Source organism: Pelobates fuscus, chromosome 1 (assembly GCF_036172605.1).
Source record: "Pelobates fuscus isolate aPelFus1 chromosome 1, aPelFus1.pri, whole genome shotgun sequence".
In the NCBI taxonomy this organism is placed as follows: Eukaryota; Metazoa; Chordata; class Amphibia; order Anura; family Pelobatidae; genus Pelobates; species Pelobates fuscus.
This window is the reverse complement of record NC_086317.1, coordinates 216,369,859-216,383,886: the sequence shown is the minus strand read 5'-3', so window position 1 is coordinate 216,383,886 and position 14,028 is coordinate 216,369,859. Positions and strand designations below refer to the sequence as shown.

The window sequence follows — 14,028 nt, the reverse complement described above, 5'->3', positions numbered from 1 at the left end:
GACCTTTGCTCCAGATGCATTCTCTGTAGTGCAATATTTAATGACCACCATGCTCTCTCCACAGGTAGCACAGGTGTACATCAGCTGGTCTAATGCTAGTGTACCAGTTCCTCGTTGGCAATTGGTGGGTATTCAGCGAATAGCTGTTCCATTGGCTAGTGCTGTTAAGATCTTTTTCTCAGTTCGGCCTGACCAGCGAGCAGTGTGGACTGACCAGTGGAAAGTTGAACCTGGTCATTTTTTTTTGTATGTCGGGGGCCAGCAGCCTTTCCAAGATCTAACTGTACCATCCAATATCCTTCAAACCAACTTTACTGTAAAAGGGAAAGCACAGCCTCTTAACACATGCTAAAGTGCATAGAGTGATCTCTCCAGAAGGTGACAACGTTTCAACCGAATTGATAGCTGAACAGATATGAACACTTTATCTACAGACTGTCTTAAGTCAACTGCCGAGGAAATTATTTTTACAATTAAATCATAAAATCTTGAGTAAATAATTTTTTTTTAAATAAACCTACGTAATATGCTCCACAAAACTGAAATAAAAACCACAGCAATGTGAAAATGCATATGCGAAGACACAAAAATGCAGGATCTCAGGGCACAGATAATGGGTGATCAAGAAATGACAGATGGATTTAGGATAATGTGCACGAACTTGCTTTATAATGTGTATGCTGCTATGTGGAGTATGCTTGGCCTACATTAAAGAAATATGGTAATTGTCAAGAATAATACCTCTGAAAACAAGTTTTATATGTGTGTCTAAGTGCAGATCTAGCTATTTGCCTGTAATATATAATAAGGTAGGATTTATGCAACTAAAATACATTTGATGACAATGATGATTAAGTATGCAAAATAAAATTTTAAATGGACACAAATCATCAGAATTTCCACTTCCGTTAAATTAATTGCTTTAAAAAAATAAATAAAAATGAAATATAAGTATTTTTGGGTTGTTTTTTTTTATATCTATAATAAATTAAGGTTGTATAAGTTTATGAACATTTAGGATTTGAATCCTATTGGATACATATATATCTATTTGATGTGTATGAATGTATGACATAGCTCTACAATATTCGAGATTTTGCTCTGCATAATCCATATTAACTCTACACAGTTTTGACTCTTGGACAGACCTCCGCTGTAGTAGATCGCACCTAACAGGGTAGTAGGATGTTAGGTGCAATCTCCTACATATGGGATATTTTCTATGCTCTATTCTTTGCTCTTCTGACCATTCATTATGAAACTTTATGCAATATTACAACTCCTAGGTCCTAGTAGTTCTCTTGGGGTGCCTATATTATTATGTTTTATCCAACCTTAAATTGTAAATGGGTGATTTTTACTTAGTGCTGTCTCAATCCCACCTTGTATCCCACTGTGTATCAGAATTGAATCCCATCAGGATCTAACAGGGACCAGGTGCCTTTTATTTACTACCCATCTGTGCTCTCTGTCTGAACTTATTTTCACATTTTCCTCCTATCTCTCTAGTTTAGAGGCATTTTGTGGTATGTGTCACAGCTAACAAGATCCAAAATTATACCTTTTGACTGACTGACATACATATATGTATATACCAGGGGTGGCCAAACTTAATGTATGTAAGAACCTCATGTTAAAATTTAGAAATATTCGGGCGGAGCCTGACCTCCGAGCGAGCTGGACGCAGCAAGCCGGAGCTCCTGACCAACTGGCTTAAATAAACGCTTAAACACGTCAAAAAACGATAGGTACTCAAGCCTCACACTCTCATCAGGACGGGGGATCCCAGACAAGCAGACCGACACCAAACTCGGGTGTATCTTTTGTTGAGTACCTGGGAACCCTGCTGCGGCCTACCCGGAGCAGAGCTGAGTGGAAGCGGCCGATCCTCTCGTGCTCTGGTAACGGAGCCTGCAGCACTCCTCCCCCCTCCCCTCTGAACCGGCAGGGGTCATCCCGGTCCCTCTCAAGCAATCTAAAGACTCAGTCCACTCCTACCATCTGCACTAGGCCACGCGTCCTTGATTGGGGATCCAAAATGGCGGAGCTGTGCCCCTTGATGCCGCATGGCGAGGGCTCCAAGCGAGAGGTAATCCCTCAGCAGACTCCGTGCGGAGAATCAATGAAATATTTCGGAATTTTTGGATAAAACTGCAGCGCAGACTCTCCTCCACCAACGCTGACAATGAGCAAGGGGAGAAGGGAGCCTGGCGACAGCAGAGGAGGGTGCCGAAGGCGAGATCCGCACAGAGGGGAAAACCCCCTAACCTATCGAAGCGGGCAGTTATGAAGCCTGGTGCGCACTGCCTACCCAAGCTAACAGCAGCGGAGGACGCGCACCACAGGCTCCAAGCAAGGAGACGACGGGCAGCAAAACAGTGCTCGAGAAATGAACGACCGACCTACAAAGACCGGCACCATATCCCACTAGAGACAAGCCTGAAACCTGCCAGATCACAAACCAAAGTGCAACCAGCCCTGTGCAATGGCAGAAGCGGACCACCCACCCAACAGGCACCTGCTCAAGTCCCAGATGGCCCAGCATTCGTCCCAAGCATCCTGGGCAGAAGGCCAAGAGAGGACAGACCCTGGGTCACGGCCCGCTAGCACAAGGGAAAAGAGAAGAAACCCTCTGCAAGAAGACCTTAACATCCCCCAAGCAGACCGGGAAGGTGAACTCCGGCGGAACCCCTACAGCACTGGCAGTGCCTGATGGACTCAGCGACAACATACGAGCTGCGCCCAATACAGGAATCGGGTGAAGTACCTACGACAGAGAAACTGCCTGATACCAAGATGCCAAACACCTGACACTCCAATGGAATATAAAAATATGGGACTTATGTGATTGCGATAACTATATGCCGACAGTTCATATATCCTGCAATGGCGCTTAACCGTTCTCTTCATGCTGACTCACAATGCTATAATATCTAATGATCGCTACGTTAAGGTACTCTACCCAAATAGTTTAAGCATGAACTGAACTGTTTCTCCGTTTTATGAGTCTAATCACTAGACTAAGCGTGTCCCCTTTAAGTTTAATATCTACTAAAGTGTGCTGAGGATAGGGAAAGCCTCATACTATGTAATACTGCTTAGCTTGCCATAACTAGCACCTACCATGTGAAGATACTTATGCATGCAACCACAATACCTTAATACATAAACAGAGTCACTGCTTAGCTAAACTACTAATGCTAAATGTTGAACCGACTACAGGCGATAATTGTAACCCTGCTTACGTATAGAAAAAAATGTGCGATCACGCAAGCCACTGTCATACTCTTTTTGTGTGTTTATATATGTTGATATACGCTGTTGTGGCGTTTGTGAAAACTCTGTACCTACCCGCACAACAAAAATAAAGAATAAAAAAAAAAATAATAATTTGAAATATTCAAGAGCCTTAATTCAATTTATTCAGTATTCAACAGAACCAAATTGTCCCTCCCATGTGTCTCAGTCCCCTTCCCCAGCAACTCCATTCATGTGGGTCATTCCCTCCCTCCTATGTGGGTCTCATTCCTCCAGCCTCCCTATGTGTGTCATTCCCTCATACCCTCCAATGTATCGCATTTCCTCCTCCCCCCCATGTGCCAGCATACCTGTCCTGTGTCGTGTTGCTGAGCTGTGGACTAGGGTAGAGGAGCTTGTTTCCCTCCTTCCGGTCTGACCAGAAGCAGTTCGGCACTCTCAGTGCGCGCAGTTCCTGTCAGACCGGTTAGATGGAAACAAGATCTTCTACTGTGGTCTATGGCTCAGCCAATCTTACAAGGAATTATCGGCGGGAGTGCGCTCCCCTCTTTTTGGTCAGTTGGATACTGTGCCCCTCCTTCCCCCGGGCCATTGCATCCTGATAGCGCGGGCCCTTAAAAGTTTCACAAGATGCATTGGACCCTTTAAAGAGCCGCAGTTTGCCCATATCTGATATATAATGTAGTCATATACACTCCATTTAGCTTGTGTGTATTCGTGTCCTACCCTCTGAGCAGTGATAGAATAAAGCCTGCTCCCCTCTTTTGCATGGTTGTTAAGCCTTGACTATATATTAGTTACTTAGTTTGACATAGGAATTGTAGTCAAAGTATATGTAGATATCAGGAATAATTTGTAATTTCATTGTGGTGTGGGGTTTCGTTACATTGTATATACATTTGTCAGGTTTAAACTTCCTTTCTCCCAACTCCAGCATTGTTGAAGGAGGCAGGTCACCAGTGAGACTGCAGTGCTGATTGAGGCAGTTCTAGCTCCTTCACCAGTTTCACCTTCTCTGGATGAGTTCTGCTTCTTCTATTTTCTTTGGAATCCATCCAGTATACCTTGTCCCCTCCTCTACCAACTACAACAATGTACTTGTGTCCACCCGCATCAGTCTTCTTTAGCCCAAATGTGAGTCCACTGTCAGCTGTAGCCAGAATGTTAGTAAATTTCCACATCAGTATCATCTGCCCTATCTCCTCCTAATTTGTAAAAAAACAAAACATTTTGCTCAGACATTATTTAAATGCAAATGGTCAGAGGATAGAAAGTAGAAATGAGGACAGCAGTTCAGCGGTTATTTAAAGAAATGGGAACAATATTGGGTTTTATACGGATTTTTTATATAAGCTATATTTTCATGTTAAAGGGTATAATATGTCCTATTGGGCACTATGGAGAATGTCTCGCCTCACCTCACTTGAAATCCAGTGCCGTGTGAAGCTTCCGTCACTGCTCTTCTGCAGCCCCTCTGGACATCACTGGGTTGTGTTTGGTTCATTACCAGGCTTCTCATAGACTAGTCTGTGATTGGACCATTTTGCTGGCTCAGAGTGGGGGGGGGGGGGGGGGGGATCAAATCCAGACTAACACATGCAGATACATTTACACACACACACACATAGATACACAGGCACAAAGTCACACATGCAGATACACAGATACACAAACACATACAGACACATACACACACATAGATACAAAGACTCACAGGTACAAATACACAGACACACATACAGGTACATATGCACACATAGATACACTCTGATCCACAAAAGGTACATATTTTAAGCCACCCTCCTGTTTTCTAATTTTTGGGTGCTCGAGGGTGGCTTCCCAGGGGTCTTGACAACTGGCTTAGGCTGTTGGGTGCAGTGTATTTGTGTGTGAATAGTGCAGTGTGTGTTTAAGGGGTGAAGTATGTGCGGCATGCAACGTGTGTGAGGGGATGTGTGTTTGTGTTAGAGGTGCAACTTCCTGGTTGCTTGCAGGCAGTGGCGGGTCCTGGGAGTTGCTTGCTGGCTATATAGACTCGATTTATAAGATGATTTTTGTGCTTTTTCAGAACTTTTCTTCTGAAAAAAAACCTCTTTAGATAATCGAGCAAATATTTAACATAAAACCATTTAACCTAAATCATTATTTAAACTGTTAATCAAATTTTAACATAAAACTATTAAATAACCATAAACCATTGATTAATAGTGATGTCGCGAACATAAAATTTTCGGTTCGCAAACCGCAAACGCGAACTTCCGCAAATGTTCGCGAACTGCCATAGACTTCAGTAGGCAGGCGAATTTTAAAACCCACAGGGACTCTATCTGGCCACAATAGTGGTTGAAGGGGGGGGAGGAGACCTACTCTCCTCCCCCCCCAGCCCCCACCCCTGGGTGGGGGCCCTAAAATTAACAATAAGGGGGGGACCTACTGTCCCCCCTGGCCCCCACCCCTGAGCGGTGGGTGGGGGTCCTAAAATTAACAATAAGGGGGGGGACCTACTGTCTCCCCCCCTGGCCCCCACCCCTGAGTGGTGGGTGGGGGCCCTAAAATTAACAATAAGGGGGACCTACTGTCCCCCCCCCGGCCCCCAACCCCTGAGCGATGGGTGGGGGCCCTAAACACAAAGGGGGGGGAACCCTAGTCACCCCTCCCCCCCAAAAAAAATTATCTCCCTACCTACCCCCCTCACCCTAAAAATAATGAGGGGGGTACCTTTAACTAAAAACCTGTAAAAAAAAAAAAATTAGATAGAAACAACTTACCATTCGATGTTTTCTTCTAAAATCTTCTTTTTTCAGCCCCCAAAAAAGCCAAATAAAAAACCATAATAACCAACGCAATTAAAAAAAATAAACAATAAAAAACGAGCGCACAAAAAAAAAATCCATGTTCACCCATGGAGGGCTCCGCGCAGACTGAGCTCTGCAGGGTGGGGGAAGCCTTGCCACACCCTACAATTAGGCTAAGAACACTCTGATTGGCTGGTTTAAGCCAATCAGAGTGCTCTTTGTCATTTTACACAGCATGGGAAAATTCCAAAGAACTGTCCCACACTGTGTAAAATGACACAGAGCACTGTGATTGGATGGATTTCAAGACATCCAATCACACTGCTCTGTGTCATTTTACACAGCATGGGAAAGTTCTTTGGAATTTTCCCACGCTGTGTAAAATGACAAAGAGCACTCTGATTGGCTTAAACCAGCCAATCAGAGTGTTCTTAGCCTAATTGCAGGGTGTGGCAAGAATTTATAAGCCTTTCCCCGCCCTGCAGGGCTCAGTCTGCGCGGAGCCCTCCATGGGTGAACGTGGATTTTTTTTTTTGTGCGCTCGTTTTTTTATTGTTTGTTTTTTAAATTGCGTTGGTTATTATGGTTTTTTATTTGGCTTTTTTGGGGGCTGAAAAAAGAAGATTTTAGAAGAGAGAAAACATCGAATGGTAAGTTGTTTTTATCTAATTTTTTTTTTACAGGTTTTTAGTTAAAGGTCCCCCCTCATTATTTTTAGGGTGAGGGGGGTAGGTAGGGAGATAATTCTTTTTTGGGGGGGGGAGGGGTGACTAGGGACCCCCGTCCCCCTTTCTATTTAGGGCCCCCACCCACCGCTCAGGGGAATGTGGCTTTGAGGAGGAGGAGGAAGACCAACCACAACAGGCATCCCAGGGTGCTCGTTGTCACCTATCTGGTACCCGTGGTGTTGTACGTGGCTGGGGGGAAGAACATACCTTCATTGAGATCACTGAGGAGGAGGAACGGGAAATGAGTAGCTCGGCATCCAACCTTGTGCAAATGGGGTCTTTCATGCTGTCGTGCCTGTTGAGGGACCCTCGTATAAAAAGGCTGAAGGAGAACGACCTGTATTGGGTGTCCACGCTACTAGACCCCCGGTATAAGCAGAACGTGGCTGAAATGTTACCAAATTACAGCAAGTCAGAAAGGATGCAGCATTTGCTAAATAAATTAAAAAGTATGCTTTACACAGCGTATAAGGGTGATGTCACAGCACAACAGGAATCTAACAGGAGAAGAGGTCGACCACGCCGGCTAGGACAGGCTAGGACAGGACAGGACGCTTTAAAGACGTGTTGTTGGTGGCCTGCTACTGGAGCTGAGCGGACGCATGTAAGATCAGCTCCGACATATAGAGACCAAAAGAGCAAAAATAAACGGCACACTGAGCGCAAAACCTGCTACAAACACATATACTGACCGGCGGAAGCAGCCACCATGTCGCACAGACAGAAAACCAAAGCGGGAAAATCCGACAGAGCTTCATTCTTCTTAACAAAAACTGCGGCCTCCAGATTGAGGGAGAATCAGGAGCCTGCACAAGATGGCGACACCCAAGAAAGGCGGGAAACTTCCCCCTCACCGCATACATCACCTTCTCGCGCACCAGACGAACAGCCCCTGACGATGGGAGGCATAAGGGAGATGATGGAAGAGTTCACAGCCAATATACAAAATAATATGAAGAAGCAACTTCAGGAGCTGAAAGTTGAATTACATAAAGAGGTGCAGGAGATAGGTAACCGCACCGCACTAATCGAAACAAAACTAGATGAACATGCTGTGGCCCATAACAGCCTGGCAGACAAAATCCAAGAACTGGACAACATTGTGGAAACACACAGACTCAAACTAGCAGATATGGAAGACAGAGCGAGGAGAAACAACCTCCGGTTCCGGGGCATCCCAGAATCTGTCCTGACGGCTGACCTCCATAACTATCTGTCCGACATGTTCCAAGCTCTTACCCCAGAAATCCACCCTGATCAACTTATAATTGATAGAGCGCACAGACTGCACAGGCCTAAACATCTACCGCCTACAGCAGCAAGGGATGTGATCGCTAGAATTCACTTCTTTCACGCTAAAGACAAAATCCTGAAAGCCAGCAGAACTACAGGCATGCCTGAAGAATATAAATTTATTAAAATCTTTGCGGACTTATCAGCAGAAACCCTGCACTTCAGGAAATCGATGTCGCCCATCACCACGACCCTGAGAGAACAGAATGTGAGCTATCGCTGGGGATATCCTGCTAAACTCCTCATTTCGCATCAAGGTGCGGTCCACATGGTTGCAGACTTACCACACGGCATTCGTTAGCTGAAAGACTGGGGACTGCCGCTGCCACCCGTTGGACCTGAAAAATCGGCGAAAGTTCCAAGAATGTCGCCAGAATGGTCCTCTCAGTGAAGAGCTCGAGATATATATGTAAATATATTACACAAGCACATACACACATAACCAACATGACAACCCTTAGATTCTGCTAAACATCAACAGATCTTATTGTCCTTAATGCACAGCACAAGTTCGAACTGTTTATGGACATATAGAAGTAAAGCCCGGAACATTGGCAGCTACCACAGCTGGTTAGACTTTGACTCTGCCCTACACAAAACCGATTTCGCATAAGGGCATGAACTGTGCATAGTATCCTGTCACCCATCTCAGTAACGGTGTCAAAATGTGTTGGCTCTTTTTGCCTTTAAAGGGACACTATAGTCACCTGAACAACTTCAGCTTAATGAGGTTGTTTAGGTGAGTGCTACAGCTACCCGGAGCCTTTTTCTTGTAAGCACTGTATTTTCTGAGAAAATGCAGTGTTTACATTGGAAGCTTGGAACACCTCTTGTTGCAGTCAATCAGACGGCCACCAGAGGGACTTCCGAGTTCAGAGGCCCTAAAAAGGCCTCTCGTCCGATGCATTCTGGGTGAATGCATCAGACGGGCTATCAGCACACAAAGCACTGTGAACGCGCTTTGTGTGCTGACAGCCTGTCAGCACTGCTGTGGGCGTGGCTTCAGCTGACAGCTGAAGCCCGAACCCACAGGGATGCTGTCTGGCCACAATAGTGGTAGAAGGGAGGGGGGGGACGGACCTACTCTCCTCCCCCCCCCCCCCCGGCCCCCACCCCTGAGCGGTGAGTGGGGGCCCTAAAAATAAGGGTGGCACATACTGCCCCCCCGGCCCCCACCCCTGTGCGGCGGGTGGGGGCACTAAAATTATCAATAAGGGGGGACCTATTGTCCCCCCCCGGCCCCCACCCCTGTGCGGTGGGTGGGGGCCTTAAAATAAAAAATAAGGGGGGGACATACTGCCCCCCCCGGCCCCCACCCCTGTGCGGCGGGTGGGGGCCCTAAAATTCACAATAAGGGGGGGGGGCCTACTGCCCCCCCTCCCCGGCCCCCACCCCTGAGCGGTGGGTGGGGGCCCTAAAATTCACAATAAGGGGGGGGACCTACTGCCCCCCCCCCCCGGCCCCCACCCCTGAGCGGTGGGTGGGGGCCCTAAAATTCACAATAGGGGGGGGACCTACTGTCCCCCCCGGCCCCCACCCCTGTGCGGCGGGTGGGGGCCCTAAAATTCACAATAAGGGGGGGGACCTACTGCCCCCCCCCCGGCCCCCACCCCTGAGCGGTGGGTGGGGGCCCTAAAATTATCAATAGGGGGGGACCTATTGTCCCCCCCCGGCCCCCACCCCTGAGCGGTGGGTGGGGGCCCTAAATACAAAGGGGGTGGGGACCCTAGTTAACCCTCTCTCCCCCCCCCCCCCCCCCCAAAAAAAAAACTTATCTCCCTACCTACCCCCTCACCCTAAAAATAATGAGGGGGGACCCTTTAACTAAAAACCTGTAAAGAAAAAAAAAATAAGATAAAAACAACTTACCATTCGATGTTTTCTTGCTTCTAAAATCTTCTTTCTTCAGCCCCAAAAAAGGCCAAATAAAAATCCATAATAACCGACGCAATAAAAAAAAAAAAAAAAAACCCGAGCGCAAAAAAAATAATCCATCTTCACCCATGGAGGGCTCCGCGCAGACTGAGCTCCGCAGGGCGGGGGAAGGCTTATAAAGCCTTGCCCCGCCCTGCAATTAGGCTAAGAACACTCTGATTGGTGGGTTTAAGCCAATCAGAGTGCTCTTTGTCATTTTACAAGCGTGGGAAAGTTCTTTGGAATTTTCCCACGCTTGTAAAATGACACAGAGCAATGTGATTGGATGGCTTGAAATCCATCCAATCACAGTGCTCTTTGTCATTTTACAAGCGTGGGAAAGTTCTTTGGAATTTTCCCACGCTTGTAAAATGACACAGAGCACTGTGATTGGATGGATTTCAAGCCATCCAATCACATTGCTCTGTGTCATTTTACAAGCGTGGGAAAATTCCAAAGAACTTTCCCACGCTTGTAAAATGACACAGAGCACGGTGATTGGATGGCTTGAAATCCATCCAATCACAGTGCTCTTTGTCATTTTACAAGCGTGGGAAAATTCCAAAGAACTTTCCCACGCTTGTAAAATGACACAGAGCACTGTGATTGGATGGCTTGAAATCCATCCAATCACAGTGCTCTTTGTCATTTTACAAGCGTGGGAAAATTCCAAAGAACTTTCCCACGCTTGTAAAATGACACAGAGCACGGTGATTGGATGGCTTGAAATCCATCCAATCACAGTGCTCTTTGTCATTTTACAAGCGTGGGAAAATTCCAAAGAACTTTCCCACGCTTGTAAAATGACACAGAGCACTGTGATTGGATGGCTTGAAATCCATCCAATCACAGTGCTCTTTGTCATTTTACAAGCGTGGGAAAATTCCAAAGAACTTTCCCACGCTTGTAAAATGACACAGAGCACTGTGATTGGATGGCTTGAAATCCATCCAATCACAGTGCTCTGTGTCATTTTACAAGCGTGGGAAAATTCCAAAGAACTTTCCCACGCTTGTAAAATGACAAAGAAACCCACCAATCAGAGTGTTCTTAGCCTAATTGCAGGGCGGGGCAAGGCTTTATAAGCCTTCCCCCGCCCTGCGGAGCTCAGTCTGCGCGGAGCCCTCCATGGGTGAAGATGGATTATTTTTTTTTGCGCTCGTTTTTTTTTTTTTTTTTTTAATTGCGTCGGTTATTATGGATTTTTATTTGGCCTTTTTTGGGGCTGAAGAAAGAAGATTTTAGAAGAAAGAAAACATCGAATGGTAAGTTGATTTTATCTAATTTTTTTTACAGGTTTTTAGTTAATGGTCCCCCCTCATTATTTTTAGGGTGAGGGGGGTAGGTAGGGAGATATTTTTTTTTGGGGGGGGGAGGGTTAACTAGGGTCCCCCCCCCCTTTGTATTTAGGGCCCCCACCCACCGCTCAGGGGTGGGGGCCGGGGGGGGACAATAGGTCCCCCCCCCTTATTGATAATTTTAGGGCCCCCACCCGCCGCTCAGGGGTGGGGGCCGGGGGGGGGGGACAGTAGGTCCCCCCCCCTTATTGATAATTTTAGGGCCCCCACCCGCCGCTCAGGGGTGGGGGCCGGGGGGGGGGACAGTAGGTCCCCCCCCCTTATTGATAATTTTAGGGCCCCCACCCGCCGCTCAGGGGTGGGGGCCGGGGGGGGGGGGCAGTAGGTCCCCCCCCTTATTGATAATTTTAGGGCCCCCACCCGCCGCACAGGGGTGGGGGCCGGGGGGGGGACAGTAGGTCCCCCCCCTTATTGATCATTTTAGGGCCCCCACCCGCCGCTCAGGGGTGGGGGCCGGGGGGGGGGACAGTAGGTCCCCCCCCTTATTGATCATTTTAGGGCCCCCACCCGCCGCTCAGGGGTGGGGGCCGGGGGGGGGGACAGTAGGTCCCCCCCCTTATTGATCATTTTAGGGCCCCCACCCGCCGCACAGGGGTGGGGGCCGGGGGGGGGACAGTAGGTCCCCCCCCCTTACTGATCATTTTAGGGCCCCCACCCGCCGCTCAGGGGTGGGGGCCGGGGGGGGCAGTAGGTCCCCCCCCTCATTGATAATTGTAGGGCCCCCACCCGCCGCTCAGGGGTGGGGGCCGGGGGGGGACAGTAGGTCCCCCCCTCATTGATAATTTTAGGGCCCCCACCCGCCGCACAGGGGTGGGGGCCGGGGGGGGGACAGTAGGTCCCCCCCCCCTCATTGATAATTTTAGGGCCCCCACCCGCCGCACAGGGGTGGGGGCCGGGGGGGGACAGTAGGTCCCCCCCTCATTGATAATTTTAGGGCCCCCACCCGCCGCACAGGGGTGGGGGCCGGGGGGGGGACAGTAGGTCCCCCCCCTCATTGATAATTTTAGGGCCCCCACCCGCCGCACAGGGCGGGTGGGGGCCCTAAATTATTATTGATAATTTTAGAAAGCGAGCTGAGCTGTCAGTCAGACAGCTCAGCTCGCGAACGCGCATTCCGCGCACATGCGCGGTAAAGCGCTCAGGTTCTTCATAGGGCGGCATTCAATGCCGCTCTATGAAGAACGCGATTGGTCCAGCGCGAAGCCGTCCCATTGGGCCCCGCGATTTCGTCATTTTGACGAAAAAGGGGGCGCGGCCTAGCGGGGAGCTCGGCGCTGGAACGGAGGTAAGTTTTTAATATAAAAACACCGATTTTTTTTTTTTAATGAATGAAAGTTCATATAAAAGCAAGAAGGAAGGCTGGGGGACCTGTCTTTCTTGCTTTTATATGGTGACTATAGAGTCCCTTTAAGTTCAGTATTTGTTTTGAGTAATAACTGTTTTGTTAAACTGTACAATCTACTGTTACAACTGCTCTGAGGCCCCTAGGTGAATGACTAACATGTTAATAGGCATCACCTGCACCCCCCCCACTACCCGCACCTACTGGTTAGGTGGCGGACCACGGCCCCGATTATGGGAGCCCGTCTGGGTACATCCCCCATTGATTGTTCTGACCCCCCCTACACCCCTCACTCTCGACATACTAGTAACTTGTTACACCCCAAGAAAACGCATTCCTCTAACCAAAATCAAAGTTGGGCACACAACAATGTCGCAAAACACATAGTACACTTGAAGAAGTCATGGAGGCACAAAAATAGCACAGAAACACCTTTACTCCACCATGAAACTGGTTACCTATAACGTAAAAGGGTTAAACACACCAGGCAAGAGACGCCTTTTATTGCAAGAACTTAGATCTAAAGAGATAGACATCGCCTGTATCCAGGAGACGCATCTCCAAAACGCTAAGACACCCGAATTATACACCAAATACTTCCCTAATCAATACCATGCGCTGTCCGCGAACAAAACAAAGGGAACATCCATCTTAATACACAAAGATGTAGCATTTATTGAGCAAAGAACACTAATAGACCCACAGGGCAGGTTCATCGTGTTGGTGGGACTCTTCAATAACACTCAGTACACCCTGGTCTCAGCGTACTTTCCCAATAAAGGGGCAGAGACCTTCCTTCACCGTCTCATGCAAAAAATTGAACAGATCAAATTAGGGGGGCTGATCCTCTGCGGCGACTTCAATTTTATTACATCGCCAGAGGAAGACACGACAGCGCTCCCACAAGGAGTAAGGCGAGGGCAGATGGTTTCCATATGTAAAACACTCTCTAAAAAAATCATACTACACAACCTGTACGACAGTTGGAGGGTTCTCCATGCAGGGGAGCGTGATTACACGTTTCACTCGAAAGTTCACAACACTTACACAAGGATCGACACCTTTTATGTGGACCAACAAACATTAGCACAAGTCTCTAGCTGTAACATTGGGGAAATAACTTGGTCGGACCATAGCCCAGTTTATCTAACCCTGTTCGACTCTTTCCAATTTAAGGGGAGAGGAACTTGGCGGATGAACGAGTCGCTGTTACACGACCGTACATTCACATCGCAAGTACACAAAGACTTGGTGAATTACTTTAAAGAGAACTCTAATGGGGTGGTATCTGACCAACATGTATGGCTAGCACACAAAGCTGTAGTAAGGGGACTTTTCAT

The 14,028-nt window shown here is 47.7% G+C and overlaps 1 protein-coding gene across 1 annotated transcript in view; it reads left to right on the top strand.

Moving 5' to 3' along the window:
* The window catches only part of LOC134611107 (uncharacterized), a 61,549-nt gene extending 61,049 nt beyond the window's left edge, over positions 1-500 (top strand). The window contains exon 15 of the mRNA XM_063454686.1: positions 65-500. Coding sequence (XP_063310756.1) covers positions 65-352 — 288 coding nt within the window. The 3' untranslated portion in view covers positions 353-500. The remainder of the gene's footprint in view (positions 1-64) is intronic.
* The last annotated feature ends 13,528 nt before the right edge of the window (positions 501-14,028 follow it).